A 22330-nucleotide genomic window follows, 5' to 3' on the forward strand; every position below is an offset into this window, starting at 1 on the left:
GAGTCCGACCTTTATTAAAGCCCGGCCCAGTAAGAGACCACTTGCGTTAAGAGGCGAGGTATCCAAGCCTGACAACGCATCGTCAATTCGGGGTCTCGTCTTCGTGCGGCCCCATTCGCTTCGTACCTCTCGGCTTCTCGGGGCGGCGGCGGCGGCGGCGGCGGCGGCAGAGAGCAGGAGGGGGATGGCGCACCGGCTGCTGCGGGACGCGCAGGCGGACGGGTGGGAGCGGTCGGACTTCCCCATCATCTGCGAGTCATGCCTCGGGGACAACCCCTACGTCCGGATGGTACGCATCAAACCCTAACCCTACCTGATCGATTCGTGTGCCTTCTCGTTGGTTTGGCGGGGGTACCGTGATGCGGTGTGCACTGAGGCGGCTTGCTTGATTCGGTTTTCGCTTGTGATTTTCGTCTGTTGGATGCATCCTAGGTTACGCATCTGTTTAGGTGTCGCGTTCTGTGAACGCGTTGCTTCTGCTGTTTTCGTTTGTAGCTGTTTGTGTGAAGTTGTTGTTGCTCTGTGTAGCTTCGATCGATGTGGTCAGGAATTTGGGAATAGATCATGGTGAAGGCAGTTAGTTGCTTCGGGAGTGTGCATACACGTGCTGTCTTTTCGTTTTATTTAATCAATGATTTCACTGAGTACCATTCTCTAAATAATGCCCTGATTGTTGATGGTTCTACAAGAGCAGCATGTGAATTGACTGCTTGGTTTTACCATATGCATCATATAAGCCGTTTGTGGATTGGATCAATCTGCAAACTGAAAGCCTGAAACAAGCAGGGCCTTAGTTAGCAAGATGGGACCTTAGATTTAAGCAGTCTATACTTGGTAGCAAAACAAGGATAAGTCGTTATGTGTGAGGTGAGGCTCAGGGTAGAGGTTTGAAAAAAATGACATGGATGGGCATACCCTTACAGTGAAACATTTCGTATTTCGCATTTAGTTTTCTGAGCATTTCTTGTAAATGCAAGATTCAGTGCCTTACAGGCTCTTGTTTTACTGTCAGTTAAGGGCAGAATATGACAAGGAGTGCAAAATATGTGCACGTCCATTTACTGTCTTCCGATGGCGACCTGGTCGGGATGCAAGGTACAAGAAGACAGAGATCTGCCAGACATGTTGCAAGCTGAAAAATGTCTGCCAGGTCTGCCTGCTGGATCTTGAATATGGTCTACCAGTTCAGGTCAGGGATACAGCGCTCGCTATCAATTCGAATGATGCAATTCCAAGGAGTGATGTCAATCGTGAGTATTTTGCAGAAGAGCATGATCGAAGGGTATGTTTCGTTTTTTCATCATTGAAACTTGATGCTGTTTGCTTATTTTCATAATACTCGAATCCAAATACAAATCCTGTATTTCTTGGGATTTTTAGTTCTTAATACTGAAGTTATCGTGTGTATTTGAGAACTGTTTTTATGATGACATAGTAAATAAATTGATGGTACTTAGGAAATAATAAGATGAAGACATTAAAATATGATAACAAAAGAATGTCCTTTCTTCAATGCCCTTTTTTAGATGTAGCTTACCTGATCTGCCATAGTTGAAATGTCTTCCACTTACTCTCTGCTTATGTGGTCCATTGTTAAACTTGTTCTCACTTACTCCTCTTTAATCTATGAGTAGTTGTTCCTAACTAGAGTTTATTTTTATAAATGTAGGCCAGAGCTGGCATAGACTATGATTCTTCCTATGGGAAGGCCCAACCAAATGATACCATTCTGAAGCTTCAGAGAACAGCACCATATTACAAGAGGAACAGAGCCCATGTGTGCAGTTTCTATGTGCGTGGTGAATGTACTAGAGGTGCTGAGTGCCCATATCGACATGAGATGCCTGAAACTGGGGAGTTATCTCAGCAGAACATCAAAGATCGTTACTATGGGTACGTAATGGTGACAATGCATACATGATTTTGAGTTGCACGTTATTTGTGGTTCTCTCTTCATGCTGCAGCCAGAGATCTTATTGTATTCAACTTAAGGCTTGGCTTAACATTTGAAATTATGATCAAATTGACTTATTTTGTTTTATGGTCTGGACTATGGTTCAATTTATTTCACCACTTGCCAATTGTTACATTGTGGTGTAGTTTTTGTTACCTTTTTATTTAACTCTGATGCTTCTCATCACTATATCACTATTAATGTTCATGAAAACCATTCTTCCTGGAGCATCTAGCAGAAGCTAGCAGATCATTATCTATTATGCAATGCTTTGACTGTATTATACTTCATTGTAGATGGCGTATCCAAAGTGACATGTTACCTTTTATTTATCTCTGTTCTAGTTTGTACTTTATAGACTTTATTGTAACTACACCAAAATTAAGTCACTACGTTCCGGTCATCAGACAGCATGCACGGTTAAGTTGCACCCAAATTACTTGTGTGCATGGATTTACAACATGAAAGAACCACCCTAACCTAGTTCAAATGTTGAACTCGTACCTGTTTGTCTCAAAGCGATTTCACAGACAAACATCTAGTCTAGTTAAGCTAAACGCTGATGCTTTTTTTAGATTTGAGTTAAGAAGCTGAACTGAATTCCTCCTCGTACAAACTGTTGAGTGAATGTATCTATTCACTTCCCTTAATTTTCAATTCTTACTATCTGCAGAGTTAAGCTAGACAAACGTCTAGACAAACATCTAGTCTGGTTAAGCTAAACACTCTGCATTGGTTTCTGACAGTCTCTTCTTACTATCTGCAGAGTTAATGATCCAGTTGCAATGAAACTTTTGAGTAAGGCAGGTGAGATGCCATCCCTGACACCGCCAGATGATGAGACTATAAGGACACTATACATTGGTGGACTCGATAGCAGAGTAACTGAACAGGATTTGAGGGATCAGTTTTATGCCCATGGTGAGATCGAGTCCATAAGGATGGTGCTTCAGCGTGCATGTGCATTTGTGACATACACTACAAGAGAAGGCGCTGAGAAGGCTGCAGAGGAGCTTGCTAACAAGCTAGTCATCAAGGGTGTGCGACTGAAACTCATGTGGGGCAAGCCTCAGGCTCCAAAGCCCGAAGAGGATGAGTCTGGGAGGCAGGGGCAGGTTTCCCACGGAGGACTGCTCCCTAGGGCTGTCATATCTCAGCAGCAGAGCGGCGACCAGCCTCAACCCCCTGGGATGGAGGGCCAGCAGCAACCACCAGCATCATACTACTTTAACATTCCAGCACCACCACCAGCAGAGCGGACTCTGTACCCATCCATGGATCCCCAGAGGATGGGTGCTGTAGTTAAGTCACAGGATGGTGAAGGCAAACCAGGGCTGCAGCCTGGACATGCTCAGCCATCAAGTAGCTCAGCACAGGGCGGCTATCCTGCACCACCACCATACTACCATGGTCAGTATCCACCATACTATGCTCCTCCACCATACGTTGGCTACATGCCTCCACCTCGCATGCCCTACCCACCCCTGTACCCACCATACCAGCCGATGCTAGCACCACCAGCACAAGCTCACGCTAGTTCATCTCAGCAACCAGCACAAGCAGGACAGCAGCCGCCTCATGGCCCTCCGGCTCAGCAGCAGCAGCCGGCTCCTGGCCCTTCAGCGCAACAGCAGCCAACTCAGAACTGAAGTACTTACAAGAATGTTGGATAGTGTACTGCTGTAATTCCTCTCTGCTAGAAAATGTACCCTCGTTGGTTGCCAGCTTCTGTATTTTCTTAATTTTGTGATTAACAGCAAAACTTCGTATTATTGCTTATCTGAGTTTGAAAACCCGGAAGATATACTGGATTTATCCAGCATCAAGATTTTGTGTTGTCAACCACGTGCCTTTCATCTCAGCATTGTGTTTATTGTGGAGGTCCAATTAAAGCCTTCGTCTTTTTCGTATTGAGCTAGTAACTCTCCGCGGATATCTTTGGTTGGGAACAAAACACGTAAAAAATATTTCTCCGTACTGGTGGCGACTAATAATTGACGCTTGTTGCTAGAAGCAACCCATGGACCATAGGATGACAGTTTTCACGGCTGACTGCGGAAGCACAGCTTCACTATTACATTCGTTTTTTTTTTTAATTATGTTGGCCCGTTGCCTCGCGTTGAAGTAGGGATGGCTTGGACCCATGGCACCAAGTGCGGATTTGGATGTAAAATTCACCCATGGGTCCAAACCCGACATGAACCGTATTAAGATAGGTCGGACGTGGGTGTAAAATTTCACCCATGGGTGATGGTGCCTATCTCTTAAGGTCTTGGCCTCTAACCCTTGCCAAAGTATTGAATAAATACAAATGTACTGGACTTTTGATGTTAAATTGTGATGTATCATGGGCTGTAAGGTGAAAGTTTGTATTGCTGCTTTGCTAGACTATGTTGAGTTGAATTGTTGATGTATCATGTAATGTTATATGAAAGTTTGGCTTGCAACTATTGCTGGACTCATTTTTAGATCTAAGATGAAAGTTTGGTTTGCTACTTCGATATGTTGCTCAAATTGTATATAGTGTGTCAAATTTTGTATTATATTGCTTGATATCGTATGATAATGTTGGTTTATTTTATAATTTAGTATTTTTTAGCAGTTCTAGTGGGTGCCCAATACCTAACGGGTGCCTAGTGGGTGCGGGTGTGGGTGTAAAATTTTACCCGTTAGACATTATGGGTGTGGGTGTAGATAGATGTGATGGGTCTCATTATGAGTGGATTTTGCTCCACCCGCACCTGACCCGACCCATGTTCCACAAATGTTTGAGAATTGAGAATTTTAAGAGGTACTTAGTGTAATATTTCTACACACGACCACTAACTAAATGCTTTGAAAGAAAAGAATCACATCATATTATTTAACATAGATATACACATTAGCTTTTACTTAGAAAAGTTACTTACAAATAGCGTTGATTTTACTTCGAAAATTGCATCAAAATATTATCTTCTCATTTAGTAATGTACATACGCTAGGACGTATAATTTCTACATTTCAATTCAATAGGATATTGTATATATATTAGAATGCATAATTTCGATATAATGGACAAGATGTAGTCAGGACTCTGACTCGACATGTGACTCAACAGAGGGTTGTGAGGCCTACCTTAACAAAAATATTTTTTATAGATGAGTGATGTCATTAATAGCTCCATGGACAAAATTACCTCATCAGGGGGGCATATGCCCCTCCCCCCCCCCACCATCCACAATCCCACACCCATGTCACCCTCGGCATCATGTGCATTTGATATGATGGGCAACACTACAGTTATGAGCAAGACTAATATCATCAATGAGCATACTAATATTACTAATTGAAAAATGCATCCTTACTACAACATCTAGGGATCTAGGGGTGGCTGACGAGCCAGCTCGGCTCGTTAAGGCATCTCGGCTCGTTATGGCTCGTTTGATAGCGAGCTAGTTTGGTTGAAAATCGAGTTCGGCTCGGTTCATTTGCAAAGCTCGAGCTGGTTCGTTTGGTTCATGAGCTGAGCATTGTTCAACATTAATAGTAAGATTAAATAGGATATTAATCAATATATAATAATTTATCATGTTTATAATATCTAAAAATATTGCTACGGAAATAAGTAACAAGTCAACAAATTAGGATGATGTAAGAAATTAGGATGATGTAAACGTTTTGATATTCAAAATATACATAGTACCGTATTTGACCTAATAGTAGAATGGCAAGTTTATTTCAGCCAAATAATAATAACACCACTGTGCTAATAGAATAAAAAGTTAGTATTGTTATAATTATCGAGCCTCGTGAGCCAATTGATTAGTTCACCAGTGACTTATTAAGAAAATAAGCTGAAATTAAGGTTTGGCTTGATTCATTTAAGAGGTCGAGATGAGCCGAGCTGAGCCAAATATATCAACGAGCTGAGTTGGCTCACGAGCCTCGAGCTTTTCTGCCAGGCCTAATAGCATCTGACATGTCATTCATTTGTGATATATCTAACTTTATAAATGTGTCTTTGAAGTAAAAGGAAAAATTAAATAATACTATATCTTTATATGTTTCCATTGCAAAGGCTTCATTTCCTTACTCTGAAGTGTGACAGGTCATAGCAAATACTCCCTCCGTCCCACCAAATTATAAGTCGTATGATTTTTCTAGATTCAAAAATTTTGCTATGCACCTAGATATATATTATGTCTAGCATTATAAGTCGTATGACTTTTCTAAATTCATAGATTTTGCTATGCACCTATATCTAGATGCACAATAAAAGATACGAACTTAGAAAATCCAAAATGACGTATAATTTAGGAAGTACGGAGTAACAAATGTTTCTTTTAATTGTAAGGTTACGATACCATTACTTAAGACATGATGCGTTTAAAACAGGAGTAGAAAACTGTACGATCTAATTTTTTCTTTACTTTAAAGCTGTATTTACAAATCAGATATGTCCCCTAGGGCCCTAATAAATCAACAAGAGACTGTAGCAAATATAGATTCTCCAATTAATGTGTCCATCAATGGTATAGTTATTGAGAAAATTCCTTCTATACCGTCAAAAGCTATACCCATCCTTTCTATGCCGTTAGTTTTAATTTTTCATCACTTACGTGCCATTACCGTTGTTTCTGGCATGACCATTTGAAGTGCCCTTCCGTCTCTGGCGCATGCAAAGCCGCACCTGCCCATCAAAATCTCATGTCATGTGATGAAATCAGAACAAACAATCAAGTTAGCTTGAAAGCTTCTCAATTCCTCATCGGCCAAAAGGCAGCGCGCATAAGATAAGATGATTTTTTGTTGTCCAGTGGCAGGAAGTTAGCTTGAAAGCTTCTCGATTTGGGCGTGCTTTGTTGGAATAATCTCCCTGCTGAGCTCATCTTCGTGTTCCGCCGTCGACGAGTGGGCGTCTAGTTCCGGCACCATTCTTCCGGCATCGCAGGCTCGTGCGTGGTAGCGAAGGGGCTGCACTCAAGCGGAGCCGGTGTCACGCTAGGGCGCTGCGCTCTAGTTGTGCGGGGCCGCCGGCATCGGCGCCTGGGCCCGGACCGGTAGGGCCGCGCGTGCCAGGCGATTCAGGCGACTGCCGTCGGAGTGCCGCACGCGGAGCTGGCGGCTATGACCTGCAGGGGAGGCCGGTTGGTTGGAGCGAGATGCAGGGGATCGGGGGACATTGCGACCCCGGCAGCGCCGGCTGAAGCGTGGGCACGGGGCGCCTTGGCTCACCCTGGAAGCGGCGGCGCGCCCGGGGCTGTGGTTGGGCGGCGCGCGCGAGAGAGGGAAAGGCGCGGCTCGGCCAAAGATAGCCAGGCGAGGCGTGATATTTTCATAACGCCGTAACCAAGCAACGTTAGCGAAAGTGACGGCAATGGCACTTAGGGATGAAAAATTAAAACCAATGGCACCGACAGGATGGCTATATTTTCAATGATACGGGGGGATGAGTATAGCATGAGCTTTCTATATTTCCATCTTCAATCTTCTCATTAGCGAGTCGATCTTTCCTTCAAGTAATTAATCACACTCTACTTGCAACACTCCTTGTATATTTTCATTAGGTTGAGTTGAGAATAGGTACCCAGATGATGTCCATGCATCATTGTCTACAACCTTTTTGAATAGCTTGAAAGCTTGGGTTGGGGTGAGATCGATAATTGATCATCCAGCAGATGCGTCGATGATTGCCCTTGATGCTGGTGTCAGCCCTTGATAAAACTTCTGGACTAGATCCTCCTACGGGAACTTATGACATGGAACTGCACGGACGTATTCATTGAAGCGTTCATGAGTTTCAGCAATCGTCTCGGAAGCATATTGAGCAAAAGTAGCTATCTTGCTTCTGAGATTATGAGCCTTGGCTAGCGAATAATGTTCAGTTAAGAGAGAAAACTATTGAAGCGCTCTTCCAAGTAGAGAGTAAGGAAACAACATTGCCCTTAGTTGATTTTTGGTGACTCCATCCACGTTAAAGATGTCGCATAGCTGTGTAAACGCTTGTAGATGAAGATTAGCATCTTCCTTACTAGTAAAGGGTGAACTTTGTACCATCCTCAGTCTTTAAGTGTCGATCCCAAACAGTCGGCCAACGTCGCCAATTCATGGATAGGTAAGTCATTGATGTTCGGGATGCAAAGTTCCTCAATGGTGCAATCTGGCTCCAGTTGATCTCCCGTTGCAGGTCCTTCCGGTGCTACTGGAGCAACTATCGCTTCTATTGGACTTGCTGGTGGTGTCAACTTTGAGGTAGATGATGATGATGATGTTTCCAACACTTCCAATTCTTCCTTGACTGCTGAAGCTTCGATCTCCAGCTTTCTTGCTTGTGCTAAATGTCTCCCTTACCTGTAAAGTTTTTCTGGATCATCCACAAAATTTTTCGATTTGTCCATCTCCTGTTAGAGTTAGTGAAAGAAAAAACATATATACAAGAACTAGAATGAACTTTTCATTGAGATTGAACAAAAACAAAAATATTAAAAAGAAAAGACTGAAAAACCATGAATAAAAAGTTATATCTACCGATGCATAATTAAACTAGAACTTGACTATTAGTTCCCCGGCAACGGCACTAGAAAAGCTTGTTGGTGGCAGTTAGCACGCCAGTTTGAACCGCAAGCGCACGGATCAATTGTAGCTTTTCCCTCAGAGTACTCCCCCAAGATTTATCAATCTGTGGAACTTTTATAGCACAAGATCTGTTTCAATTAGCATTGTTAGTATTAACTTGGTGTTTATGAGATATTCAGATCCAATCTACTAAGTATGTATAGACAGATAATAGATAGAGCAGAGGTAACAATAACCAATCTAGAGCAATCTAGATTATGCATATGTTGTAATTCAGAGCATGGATAGCAAAGCAGCACATATATGATCTTAGCAAAAAGCATCTTTAAATCTAAACCTTCGGTCCAACTCCCGAAACCCCCTATCTTACACAAGATCCCGTCACGATCCCCACTATCAGCATACGTAGACTAAGGGCACGATCAAAAGAATATGCTAACTCTTCGGTAGATCAGGCATGCAAATCTGGTCACCACAATCACAAGAACATCCTAAGCAATCTATCATCGATCATAGATTGAAAAGCATGCAAACCAGATCGCTAAGAATAAGAACACATCTATTACTTCACCATGAATGATTATACATCACAAGATCACCATCGGGATCTTACCTTGATCTTGTTGACTCCTAAATCTAGAACTGCTGCGTGATCTTCCTCACAGGATGATCACACTGGCAGGGGTTTAGCTACGCCTACTCCTGACAACTGCATGACCCTTGGCTCTTCGGAGAGGTGTCCCTCAAGCTCCGTCTGATTCTCTGTCGCTTCACGTCGAGTACGTCATCTTGGATATGGGGTTTGATGGATTTTTCGAGTATTTATAGTCCAGAGGGCGTGTAGTAACAATTGGAAGGCAAGGGGATGAAGGAAACCCCAGGCCGATCGGCTTGGGAGGGTCCAGGCCGATCGGCCTGGGCCTTTTAGCCCCTCACGTCCTGCTTCATCTCCAAATCTTGATGGATGCTCTGAAGTCTTATTTTCACTTACATGTGGGCCTAGCACGTCGGTAGCTTCGGGATGAGATTGATCTTTGATAACTTTTCAAATCTCCGCTTGATTCTCTTTTATTCCTTTTTGATCCCGAAGTGATCCTTGTCATATCTTCACAAACTTAGCCCTTATGTGATCTTAGAGGAGTGCTTGGCAAAAATGAGAGTCGGAGGAGGCCAAAAGACCCATGGCCGATTGGCTTGGGCTTCACCAGGTTGATCGGCTGGGCTCTTTCTGAGCCCGCTGGCCTTCATATTTGATAGGTTCGTTGCTCGTTCATGGCTTTATCTAAAAATATACTTTTAGGTCTAATTTCCTGCAAAAACAAAATATCCTCCAAAATATGCTGCACATGTGAAAATGACTGGTTTCTTAGGTCTGATCAATAGTTTAGATATTAATTTCATGTCATTATTGAAGATAAATAGGGGTAAAAGTGTATCAATAACGAATGTCAACATCCGGCAGAGTTGGCACCTTGGACTCCGAATGTCGTGCAACGAAAGTGCTGCGCTCGGTGCACGAGGGTGCTGCTGTACCTCGCATGGCCTGGTGTTTCCACGAAGCTTGCTCCCAACCTAGATATCCTCTGCCATTGGAGCATGCTTTGTATCGTGTTGCTAGCAACCTTGCAGCGAAAGCGTCGTGTCCGATGTGCGGGAAGGTTTGCAGACCTTCGCATGATCAGCCACTTGGCATCATCAGGAGCTGCAGTTTCCTTCTCCTAGTGATTATGGTCTTGTCTTGTGAGGTTGTTGGGTTCATCCGTGGTTTGTTGTGTGCCCACTTCTAGTGCCTCTGTTCCATCGTTGCGCTCCTTGTTGGTGGTGTGATCAAATAAAATGCCGGGTGTGCCCATGGTAGCCGGCCATCCCTCATTCGAGTTTTCTTTTCTTTAAAGGGCTTTGGATGGTGGTAGGCGGGGGGTTCGGATGTGCTGCGAAAGGTGCTGCCTCTAGCTCGAAGGGAGATCAGTGTGTCCAGTGATGTTGTGGCCGGCGTGCTCAGTGCACTCTTAGTCCCCTTTCTGTTGTGACGGTCCCTCTTTCCATAGGGGCTTCTTCCCCCCTTGGACGCTTTGAGGGCGGAAACAAAGAGGCATAGCTACGGGAGGTGGTGGGTAGCACTTTGGTCTCATCGGAGCTGGCAATTACGCTGCTCAGTTGCAGTGCCCGTGAGGAATGACGGCTCACTCTTCGACATGTGCAAGTCTTAGTCTTTGTCCTCGTACCTTGTATTTCTTTGGGAGTGTGTCTCTTTCTTTCTTTGTTGTACTTGTTGTGTTGTGCTTGCAACTTCTGTTGTAATCCGTGGATTGTGCTGTAACAAACTTGCCGGCCTCCGGCCTGGCCTTTGAATGAACGTTCAGTGGGCGTGCTCCGCCCCGTTGCTCCTTAAAAAGAGATATTTCAAATGGAATGGTTTTTTAAACTTTATGCTAGTGTTAAAAGTAAAATTATAGTGATGTCATTTGTGTTCTTTTACCATAATACTCTTGTACTACCTGTACTACTCATGTATACTACTCATACCATAGGTGAAGGTTTCAGCTATATACAATTAATTTTGACCGTCAGATGTTTTCACACTAGTCCTTTTCGAACACTAAGTATAGTTTAATATTGTGTATCGTAAAAGAGCTCGTCATGCAAACTGCAAGCGACTGGATGCTGGAGAAAGACAAGATGCTGGGTGAAAGGTCCGCAGCGCAGCGAAGAGGCGACGGAAACCGCTCGCTTGAGCCGTTGACATTGTGGGACCATCAGGTTCCGAGTGCTCCCATTTCCTATCTCTCGGTGCCTTTGTGTGATGCAGCATGAATCCAAATGGCTAGCGGAATAGGAGGGTGTGCACGAATGATGTGAGTATGCGGGGCGTGTTGATGTTCCAATCCAACCGATCGATGTTGTTGAGTTTGAGTTGAGTGATGAAATGGTGTTGTGTGGCGCATGTTAATGACCCAATCCAACCAGCTAATGTTATTTGTTGTTAATGGCCGGTCTGAAGTTTCTTCTTTTTAATATAATACGTGGTTCTTCCGCTGGTTTGAGTTTCTTCTTTTTTTTTAAAAAAAGTTTTTTAAAAAGGCGACGGGCGCGCCGCTCGCTCGGGCCGTTGGCATCGTGGAACCATCGGGTTCCGATCGCTCCCATTTCCCATCCCTTGTGATGCAGCATGAATCGAAATGGTCAGCGGATTAGGAGCGTCTGCACGAATGATTCCCGATTAGAGGGTCTCATGCTAATTTGCTGCATTCCGTGTTGACCCAGCTTTTACTTTTCTGCTTATTATATTAGGGCTTCCGGGCGAGAGTAATTGCCTATTAAGAACCCTTCCAGTGCGTAGAAACGGCCATATGGAGGAGCAGCGCCAGAAACATAGCGTGTGTTTGGCCTAGTCGTTCAGAAATAGTCAAATTCATCACCTAATCTGCAATTCTGCATAGAAAATTAGCACGCTAACAAATTTCAAGGGCTCAACTGATGTATATAGATGTGTGAGCTTGCATCAATGAAGAAACCTGTACAGCAAACTTTCTGTCAGACTACTCTTATCGGCTCCCAGAAGATGCTGCCCATGCATCTGCTGCTGCTGCTATTCAGCTTTGCAATTGTAATGCAGTCTGTGGTCAGGGGTGCTTCATCGTTGCCCCACCCTGGTTGCCCGGACAAGTGTGGCGACGTCGACATTGTGTACCCATTCGGGATTGGCCCTGGCTGTGCAATGGAAGAAGGATTTGAGCTTCACTGCAACAAGTCTCAGGATGGCCACAAGAATGTGACTTACTTGTCTAACCTGCCGGTAGTTGACATATCTCTGCTCAAAGGCCATGTTCGGATGATGAGTTACATCGCTTCCACGTGCCACAACCACTCAACCACATACCTCCTGGACTTCCGTGGCACGCCATTCACGGTCTCAGAGAAGGAGAACATGTTCACAGTTATTGGAGCCAACGCACTCGCTTCCATGGCTGGCGCAAGGCAATCTGCCATCGTGAGCAAACCCCCCTCCTCTCTCTCACACTCGCACACTTTGTTATTGTTGGCTGCAGGTCATTTCATCACACACAGTTGTACTACCAGTTCCCAAAAAATAGATTTCGATTTGATGCACTAAAATAATTTTACATAATACATTGTCAATAACTCAGTTGTACTTTTCTGTTTATGCAGTATGTGATCGGGTGCTTGACGCAGTCCTCACCTTACAAAAACCTCGCAGCACAAGAGGGGAAGTGCACCGGTGTTGGCTGCTGCCAGGTTGCACTCAGTAGCCGCTTGTCCTACCACAATATTTCCTTCCGTGATGCTAGTGCATCTGATGAGAATGCAAGTGGCATGGATGGCGAAAGGCACTGCAGATACGCCATGGTGGTGGAGGCCGACAAATTTAAGTTCCACACAGCGTATTTGAATGCGACAAACTTCTGGGATGAGCACAAAGGTGAAGTCCCGATAATTCTAAACTGGGCCGTCGGCAGTAAGACTTGCGATGTTGCCAAGAAGGATACAGCTTCCTATGCCTGCCGTAGCAGCAACAGTTATTGCATCAATTCAACCAGTCATCCTGGTTATCTCTGCAACTGCTCTGACGGCTACCGAGGCAATCCTTATCTTTCTGGTAGTGGTGGATGTCAAGGTATTACAAACATTACTGGTCCATACATAATTCAATCTCTGTGGAGCTAATTGAATTGTTGATTTCTGAGATTGTGCTACCCCTACTGTGATTTGTTCAGACATCAATGAGTGTGACCTTAATCCACCTCCATGCCCTGGGTATTGCATCAACACACAAGGCAGTTTCTTCTGCCAGAACACAAAGAATCGAAGCTTCTCACACTCTGGCACCGCGATAATATCTGTTGGTAAATCACTCTTGTCCAGTGGGCTCATCGATTTTCTCTTACACAGCTAAACTGTGCCAGCAACAAACTAACTATCTGAAAACATGCAGGCCTAAGCGTTACAGTTGTCATGCTGGTCATAGCAGTCACCTGCTCATATTTGATCCGTGAAAGGAGGAAACTGGCCAACATCAAGGAGAGATACTTCCGACAACATGGGGGCCTGCTACTGCTGGAACAGATAAGCTCAGGGCAAGGCACTACATTCACAATCTTCACAGAAGCAGAGCTCATGGAGGCAACGGACCAGTTTGACGACAAGAATGTCCTTGGCCGTGGTGGCCATGGGACTGTTTACAAAGGCACGCTCAAGAACGGCACTGCGGTTGCGATCAAACGGTGCATATCCATGACTGATGAGCAGCAGAGGAAAGAATTTGGTAAGGAGATGCTCATTCTATCCCAGGTCAACCACAAGAACATTGTGAAGCTCCTAGGCTGCTGCCTTGAAGTAGAGGTCCCGATGCTAGTCTACGAGTTCATCCCCAATGGCACACTGTTTCAATTCATCCATGGCATCAATGGCTGCCGTAGCACTCCCTTCTCAACTCGAATAAGGATTGCCCATGAATCTGCACTAGCAATGGATTACCTGCACTCATGTGCATCACCACCAATCCTTCACGGTGACGTCAAATCCTCCAACATACTTCTTGACGACAATTACTCCGCTAAGGTATCAGACTTCGGAGCATCGATTGTGGCACCAACTGACGAGTCCCAATTTGTCACTCTGGTGCAAGGGACCTGCGGGTACCTGGACCCTGAGTACATGCAGACATGTCAACTGACAGATAAGAGTGACGTCTACAGCTTCGGCGTCGTTCTCCTGGAGCTGATCACTGGCAAGAAGGCACTCAGCCTACAAGGGCCTGAGAGCGAGAGGAGCCTTTCCATGAGGTTCTTGTGCGCTTTGAAGGAGGGAAGGCTCATGGACGTGATAGATGACCACATCAAGGGTGAAGAGAACGTTGGGCTGCTGGAGGAGGTCGCCGACCTCGCAAGGCAGTGCCTGGAGATGGCTGGTGAGAATCGCCCAGCAATGAGAGAAGTTGCAGAGAGGCTTGACAGGCTGAGGAAAGTGATGCAGCACCCGTGGATGCAGCGTAACCCCGAGGAGGTGGAGAGCTTGCTCGGAGGCAGAGAGCCGTCGGTGGCCGGCGTGGAGATGGTCAGCAGCACTACGTTTCTCACCATGGAGAAGCGCGTTGGTTTACTAGAGTTTGGGCGGTAGACTTGAGCTGAGCCCATCAAATTTTGCTAATCATCCATTGCTTTGGGAGGAAAAAAGTGACTGTTTGGGTTTGGCTTGTTTAGTCCAGTTTTGTCCTTTCACTCTTTCTTGGAGAAATATGTGTAGCCCAATCTTGTTAGTTTTTTGCTGCACTTCATGTCCCCCTGGTCTGTATGTATAGTAGGCCTGGACAAAAGTATTGCGAAAGTGCAATACGTATATGATATATCGGTATCACATTGCTTTAGTTTGTCTTGTTTCCCTTTAATCTCTAGAAATTATGTCATTATTTTCTCGAGGGAGCTTTGTCAAAAGAAATTGCTACACAAGACTTTGAGAGATCATTTGTTTGAGCTCCTTGGCAGCTTTTCAGCGTGAAAAGTCAAGGAGTTCAAACAAACAGTGACCTTCTTGTGCAGTTTCCAGGAAGCTGAAAGTCCATAAAAATTAGTTTATTGAAAAGTTGGAAAGCTCAATTTATAAACTTTTCGTAGCTAAACACATCTTCTAAAAGTTAGTGTTAGCTTTTCAGAATAAAAAAGTAAGCATCAATTTTTCAAAAAAAATTTAAAAGCTGCAGCTCAAACAAATAACCCTTTGTCACGTATATCTTCCCCAAAAGGAAAAAAATCATATTTACCCCCTCGCATTATGGGCCGAGTTCAAGTTTCCTCCCGACCCCAAAACCGTCCGTGACGTGGCGCCATGTCACCCCTCCCATGGTGCAACCTCCTCATGGGCCCCATTTGTCATCCATTCTATCTTCTTCTACCCCTCTTCCTCTCTCTTGGCTGCGGGTTGTGGCCCATGGCAGGGGCTACTGCGAGCGGCGGGCACGACGAGCGCGCCCCAGGCAGCGGACGCGACGAGCGGTGACAACGACGAGCGCGGTCCAGGTTGGCGGCCATGGTGAGCGGCGGACACGGACGCACGGTGAGCGTGGTGCGCGGCAGACGGGGAGATCAGACCCGTGCCGTGCCAGCTGCCCTCGCTCGACGTGCCGCTCTCCCTGGTCGCCACTAAATTGAACAAAATCGAGATTTAGAGTTCAGACCACCCAATCGAGGACAGACGGAGAGGGTACTCATCCAAATCAATGAAAAATTGAGCAGCATGCACCTGCGCCGGAGCGCCTGCAGCAACGAGGTGCTCGGGTCGGAGGGGCTCGCCGTGCTGGGGCTCCAGCTCGGGGCTGCTGTGCTGGAGGCGTCGTTCCTGTAGGTCCCTGGTCGTGGTCATCTCTGGCGCCGAGAGGATGGCCCAGGCTACTGCAGGTGCTTTGAATGCCATGCGGCGGCGAGCACATCTCACGTGCCCGTGCCAGTTTTTCCTTAGATTACGAGTAAAATCATTAGTTGATTAAGCAATCGGCATGGAAATCCATCCAAACAAGCTGGGAAATGAACAAAAGGAAACCATCCGAACAAGATGGACGGAATCCCTCGTCCAGCAGGTGATGCCGCAGTGCGACAGGATTTAGGCCGCCTAGTGCCCGGCCATGTCTCTTGCCTAGGTGCCGCTCGTCGACGCATGAACCGGGGAGGTGGTGGAGCTAGAACCCGTGGTGCATTCGGCTCGGCCTCCGTGGTGAGCAGAGCGGGCGGCGATCTCCTCGGCGAGCAGCACGGACCAGTCGAGTTCTGAGCTGCTGCCGCTGTTCTGCACTTGTGCGAGGAGGGGAAACGGAAGGTGGGTCCCGCATGTAAGTGACAGAGGGAGGAGAGATGGTGCCATGTTGGATTAGCGCCGTGGCAATGAGGAGGCGCCACGTCGGAAAAAACCGCTCTGAATTCGTGTCGAGGGGGTCCTGTAACCGGTTTCGAGAGTTTGAGGAGTCAAAATAGACGGTTTTTGAGTCATGGGAGAAAACACAAACTCCGCCCATAGTACAGGGAGGTAGATAGGACTTTTTCCTCCCCAAAACTAGATCCGACCAAATGGGCCCGGCCCTATGGGCTTGATAAACGTTTTCTTCTGGGCCTGGACAGCGTGACAAAGGCCCAAAAACCGTGTCGGGCCAAGCTTGCCCAGTGCAAATTTTCACCACAAATCTCTTGGGCCTGGCACGAAGCACGGGCGCTAGGGCGGTGAATCGGCGATGCGGCCGCGGGCCCACGAGAGCTCCAGGTGCGATGGTCGCCGACTCGCTGTGGACGGCCAGGTCGAAGCCGGGAGGCGGGGGAGGGTTGGTGAGATCATGCGGAGGGCGAGCTCGACGTCCGGAGGAGACGGCTGGCCGAACGCCGGCAGCCATGGCCGGTGCAGCGCGCGACGACGGGTAGCGCGAGGTTAACTTGCCCCTGCTTCCAATCCCTCAATCTTCTAGTATGGCCTACTCCCCATCAGAAACTTTTCTACGAGTCCACCCACTGAACGTTGTGTTGCATTACGCGAACTTTAGTTGGAAAAAAAACAGTTTGGATTATTCCTCGCCTCTAGTCCCGTTGCAATTGCAACTGTGTTCGATCGAATTACTGTGGCATGACCTCTTCAATTTTCGACTTGGTCACACCAATCCACGTTCCGCGTTGACTTTAGATTCACGTGACATCTGTAACTATAGACCTAGCCAAAGCAAGCCTCGGGCTGAATTGACTTCAATGTGGATCCACGCCAAATATGGAGAGCGACAGCACGATTGCAGTATGTTTCAGTTGTTCGACTGAACAAATCGCCGTTTTCAGGCGACGGGGACAATAGGACTGAGTTTAACTAATGTACGTCATGAGAGCTTGTTTAATTTTGGCGCTGACATCGGTAGAAGGTTAAGTGTAACGGCTGTGTTTGTGTTGAGGTGTAAATTTATTTTTAGGATCCTTTCACTAGTCACAGTAGCAAACTTGTCCTACTAATCCACCAACTGAGAAATATGGATCAAATTAATCTGCTTTCGTCGAAAAGAGAAAACAATGTTTCAGATGATGCCTCTTGAGTGCTACTCCTATTGCAATCCACATTCTGCCTTGAGTTGAGTGTGGCATGACCCCCCTTAGTTTTTGACATGGCCAAAGGAAACCACATTCAGTGTTGAATTAAGTGTACCATGACATGTAGTTTGGAGAGAGACGGCATAAGTTATATGGTATTCAGTACAGTCGTTTCGTTCATGTTCGTCAGCATTGCTTCTTTAAATTGCTTGCTTACCTGGTTTTAAGGTTGAACATGTGCAGCGGCCATTTTTTTAGGTGAAAGTTTCCCCAGCTATCCTTTCAGATATGTTGTTAAAAGAAAATTGTGGCACGCTACTCCTAGTTGAGGAAATCTCGTCAGGTCCAAATAAATTTATGAGATGTAACTGAATGAAATGGGAGACTTTTGCTGCTAGTTGCAAGTTTTCATTTGTGAATGAGGTGGATTGAAGAATATTTTTGAGAGATTTAACTGCATAATGGACTAATGGATGCTGGAATTCCTAGATTTCTTCAAAGATAAATGGGACGCACAAAATTTTTGGATTCTATTTAACCTTTTGCCCTTAGGTGGAAGTTGGATTGGAAGAGGAAGATGCTTCACTCAATCAAAAGAGCTATGACCCTTTCAAAGGGTTCAAAATGATAGCATGTATTTGTTGGAGTCATCAAAATATGACAAAATAATCATCTCATTTAAGAAAAGGTCTGGCCAATTAACAAAGTAAGCGTCGAACTAGTATATATAGAGACTAATGTGTCATATTTGCACATGAAACCAAACAGACATTGAGAGTTTGAGACACACCATAAGAAACTATGCACTAGTACTGCTACAATAATTCCACTAGTACTGCTACAAGAATTCCACTGATACAGTACCTATGCTTCTTCTGCTACTCTTCAGCCTCACAGCTATGCTGCGATTCCAAGGCAAGGCGGTGATGTTGCCAGACCCCAGCTGCCTGAAGAAATGTGGCGACGTTGATATTGTATTCCCATTTGGGATTGGCGCTGACTGTGCAATGGAAGGATTTAATCTCGACTGCAACAAGACTGTGGATGGAAGCAGCCACATAACATATTACCACAACGCTCCACTGATGAATATATCGCTGCTCCATGGCCAGGTTCGGATGAAGAACTACATCCAATACAGGTGCAGCAACCACTCGAATGGGAACATCATCGATGGCTCCTGGTACCTGCAACTCTCTGATACGCCATTCACATTCTCAGAGCACCTCAACATGTTCACAGTTTTCGGAGTCAACACACTCGCGTACATGATCGACTCTATTGTAAGTTATCTCAAGTAACGATCATCTTAAGATGGAGAGGCAACTAGGTTCTGCATACAAAGAAAACTCATGGATAATGATTTATTACTGTCTGTATATTTTATTTCTCTACTCTTTAGTACCATGGGCTGGGGAACTTTTAAGTTGACAAATAAACTGAATGTTCTTGTTATGCAGAATGTGCTTGGGTGTTTGGCGCAATCCTGGCCCTACAACAACCTCTCAGCACGAGATGGGTTTTGCAATGGTGTTGGCTGCTGCCAGGTTGCACTCACCCGCAACATGTCCTACTATGATGTGGACTTCAGTGAACGGTACAAATCATGGATTTCAATGAACGGTACCAACAGAAGCACCACAGAGGACGCAGAGTACTGTGGCTATGCTGTGATGATAGAAGCTGCTGCATTCGAGTTTCGCACAACATATCTTAACACGACAGTGTTCTGGAAAGAAAACGCTGGCCGTGTCCCACTGATCTTGAACTGGGTAGTGGGCAACGAGACCTGTGAGATTGCCAAGGAGAAAGCAGCTTCATATGCTTGTGTTAGCAATAACAGCATGTGCATTGATTCAACCAATGGTCCAGGCTACCTCTGCAACTGCACTGAAGGCTACCATGGCAACCCTTACCTACCTGATGGATGCCAGGGTTGGTATTGCAAGTATATTTTGATTGATGCATACAAATATAATCAAGCATTTTATTTGTCACCTTATTCAATCCTTGCATAGCAGATCTCTGATACTCTGTTTTTATAGATATTGATGAATGTGCTGTTAACGTTCCACGACCGTGCCCTGGATATTGCACGAACACACCTGGGAATTTCTCTTGCCCGTATCAAAAGCCTCCAAGTTCCTCTCGCTCTGGCACTGTGCTTCTAGTTGTTGGTAAATCACTTTCTCCCTCTTTTTCCACTATGGATTTGGTCTGCACATGATTGAATTGGAATTGCAACTATCTGAAAACTGCACAGGCCCAAGCATTGGGGTTGTAATTGCGGTCATAGCCATCACCTGCACATACCTGATCCGTGAAAGGAAGAAGTTGGCCGATATCAAGCAGAAGTATTTCCAGCAACATGGTGGGCTGCTGCTGCTGCGGGAGATAAGCTTAAAGCAAGGCACTGCCTTTTCAATCTTCACAGAGGCAGATCTCACTGAGGCAACAGACAAGTTTGATGACAAGAACATCCTTGGACGTGGTGGCCATGGCACTGTCTACAGAGGCGTGCTCAAGGATGATAGTCTGATCGCAATCAAACGGTGTGTATCAATGACCAACGAGCAGCGGAAGAAAGAGTTTGGCAAAGAGATGCTCATCCTGTCCCAAATCAACCACAAGAACATTGTCAAGCTACTGGGCTGCTGCCTTGAGGTAGAGGTCCCAATGCTAGTCTACGAGTTCATCCCCAATGGCACGCTGTTTCAGTTCATCCATGGCGACAATGGCTGCCACAACATCCCCTTCACGACTCGGTTACGCATTGCCCTTGAGTCTGCTCAGGCTTTGGCTTACCTGCACTCGTGGGCATCGCCTCCAATCCTCCACGGTGATGTCAAATCTTCCAATATACTTCTCGACGAGAACTATGCTGTGAAGGTATCAGACTTTGGTGCCTCGATACTAGCACCAACCGACAAGTCTCAGTTCATGACTGTGGTACAAGGGACTTGTGGGTATCTAGACCCTGAGTACATGCAGACATGCCAGCTAACGGATAAGAGTGACGTGTACAGCTTTGGAGTTGTTCTCCTAGAATTGCTAACCGGCAAGATGGCCTTCAACCTTGAAGGTCCTGAGGATGAGAGGATCCTTTCGCAGCGCTTCTTGAACGCCATCAAGGAGGACAAACTCATGGACGTCGTAGATGATCGCATCAAGATTGATACTGACACTGGGTTGCTCGAGGAGATTGCAGAGCTCGCGAGGCAGTGCTTGGAGATTGTTGGTGAGAGGCGGCCGGCAATGAAAGATGTTGCCGAGAAGCTGGACAGGCTGAGCAAGATCATGCAACACCCGTGGGTAGCAGCACAACCCGACCCTGAAGAAATGGAGAGCCTGCTCGGGGAGTCTTCGGTGCCCAGCTTGGAGATGATCGGTACGGCGAATTTCAGCATGGAGAAGAGGATTAGAGGATTGTGCAAGGGCTGATGGAGTCTGGGCGTTAGAGCTGGCCCCATCACGCCACAGATTCACAGTGACCATCTTATTCTTATGCTTATTTCCATCACGCCACAGATTCACGGTGACCATCTTATTCTTATGCTTATTTCAGTATGTATATGTACTTCCCTCGTTACGTTGCTTTGGGAGGATATCTGAGTGATTTGATTTGCTAGAGCATACTGGATTGCTGATCCGCTGCATTGGTTTGCTTCTGGGCATGGTTGAGTTCACACTTCCACTTTTTTTTTCTTGTAAAGCATCTGTGGAATTTGCCATTGGCAAGCAAAATGGGATTGGCCTCATTAAGCTCGATAAGCGTTTTTAATGGGCCCGAAATAAATCGTGACAGAAATAATCGGGTGGCCCAGTGAGCCAGACACGAGCTTTGCAGGCCCGCTATGCTTGGAGCCGGTTTCCGTCTGGCCGTTTCCCGTGTCCATCGACGGGCGGCGACGGTCCCGTCGGTGAGCTACGGCCGCGCAGCACGACGGGACGCGCCGAAGCCCTTGAGGGCACGCCGCTGGACGTGCGATGGCCGCGCGTGAGCGACGACATCGAAGCCTGAAGGGTGGGCTCGGCGTCCGGAGGCGACGGCTGGCAGCGACGGGGAGCGCCAGGTTTGGCCTTTTCTACTTCCAAATCTCAATACCGCAATCTTTTATCAGTTACTTCCCATACGAAACACCCTCTGTATCCTCCAAATACCAGTTCACCAAGGACTAAATTTGGCTGTCATGGGATTGAATTGTTCCCGTCTCCTAGTCCCCAAGGAGTCCACGTTCTGCTTTTCATTAAAACGTGAGGCGTGACCCCTACAGGCTAGAGTCCTTGACCTAGCCAAACGAAGCCACATCACATCGAGTTTGGAGAGCGACAGACAACAGTTTTGTTAAATTCATGTACGTCACTGCTGTTTCTTTTGTTTGGCGCTTGTGTGGATCCAGGTTGAACAAGAGCAAAGGTTGTTTTCTTGGTGGAAGTTTTTCCTTCCACTGATGTCACAGTAGCAGCATTTGTCGAATCATCCAAATCCACCCAGGGACAAGTCTAGTTAGACTTTGGTGCTAGTTGTGAGTTGCTGCTGCTGCTGTTGTGTGTTTTTGTGGGGGGAAAGTCAAGGGAACTATCTAGGAATATCATTCATTAGATTGTACAAAATTTGGTAGCTGAATTACCTGTGTCTCATTTCATAAGATTGTACGAAATTTGGCACCTAGGTGTAAGGTGTTTGATTGGCCTTTTCCCCTGGAGGAAGTCAGGTAGGAACTGGAAGATGCTTCGCTGGCGATGAGTATAGAAA

General features: G+C 46.0%; 3 protein-coding genes across 3 annotated transcripts; all 3 read left to right on the forward strand.

The window, feature by feature from the left end:
• Positions 1-75: 75 nt before the first annotated feature.
• LOC101775662 (zinc finger CCCH domain-containing protein 40) lies at positions 76-3799 on the forward strand. The gene is made up of 4 exons (XM_004964676.4): positions 76-289; positions 1013-1282; positions 1670-1893; positions 2721-3799. Exons 1-4 carry the CDS (start codon positions 185-187, stop codon positions 3601-3603), a joined length of 1482 nt encoding a protein of 493 aa, XP_004964733.1. The 5' UTR covers positions 76-184; the 3' UTR covers positions 3604-3799.
• Positions 3800-12014: 8215 nt separating this feature from the next.
• On the forward strand, positions 12015-14854 carry LOC101762308 (wall-associated receptor kinase 5). The gene is made up of 4 exons (XM_022825904.1): positions 12015-12500; positions 12680-13145; positions 13246-13374; positions 13464-14854. The coding sequence occupies exons 1-4, from the start codon at positions 12015-12017 to the stop codon at positions 14645-14647; spliced, it is 2265 nt and encodes a 754-aa protein (XP_022681639.1). The 3' UTR covers positions 14648-14854.
• Positions 14855-16799: 1945 nt separating this feature from the next.
• On the forward strand, positions 16800-21207 carry LOC101776069 (putative wall-associated receptor kinase-like 16). The gene is made up of 5 exons (XM_012845394.3): positions 16800-16935; positions 18464-18857; positions 19035-19509; positions 19620-19751; positions 19838-21207. The coding sequence occupies exons 2-5, from the start codon at positions 18474-18476 to the stop codon at positions 21013-21015; spliced, it is 2169 nt and encodes a 722-aa protein (XP_012700848.1). The 5' UTR covers positions 16800-16935; positions 18464-18473; the 3' UTR covers positions 21016-21207.
• Positions 21208-22330: the final 1123 nt, after the last annotated feature.

The sequence above is a fragment of the Setaria italica genome, chromosome IV (assembly GCF_000263155.2).
Source record: "Setaria italica strain Yugu1 chromosome IV, Setaria_italica_v2.0, whole genome shotgun sequence".
Classification (NCBI taxonomy): Eukaryota; Viridiplantae; Streptophyta; class Magnoliopsida; order Poales; family Poaceae; genus Setaria; species Setaria italica.

Coding starts and splice junctions, on each gene's coding strand:
- LOC101775662 (XM_004964676.4), top strand. CDS start 185: ATGGCGCACCGGCTGCTGCGGGACGCGCAGGCGGACGGGTGGGAGCGG. Junction 290..1,012: donor ACAACCCCTACGTCCGGATG/GTACGCATCAAA, acceptor TTTTACTGTCAG/TTAAGGGCAGAATATGACAA. Junction 1,283..1,669: donor CAGAAGAGCATGATCGAAGG/GTATGTTTCGTT, acceptor TTATAAATGTAG/GCCAGAGCTGGCATAGACTA.
- LOC101762308 (XM_022825904.1), top strand. CDS start 12,015: ATGAAGAAACCTGTACAGCAAACTTTCTGTCAGACTACTCTTATCGGC. Junction 12,501..12,679: donor GCGCAAGGCAATCTGCCATC/GTGAGCAAACCC, acceptor CTGTTTATGCAG/TATGTGATCGGGTGCTTGAC. Junction 13,146..13,245: donor TGGTAGTGGTGGATGTCAAG/GTATTACAAACA, acceptor TGATTTGTTCAG/ACATCAATGAGTGTGACCTT.
- LOC101776069 (XM_012845394.3), top strand. CDS start 18,474: ATGCTGCGATTCCAAGGCAAGGCGGTGATGTTGCCAGACCCCAGCTGC. Junction 18,858..19,034: donor CGTACATGATCGACTCTATT/GTAAGTTATCTC, acceptor CTTGTTATGCAG/AATGTGCTTGGGTGTTTGGC. Junction 19,510..19,619: donor CCTACCTGATGGATGCCAGG/GTTGGTATTGCA, acceptor CTGTTTTTATAG/ATATTGATGAATGTGCTGTT.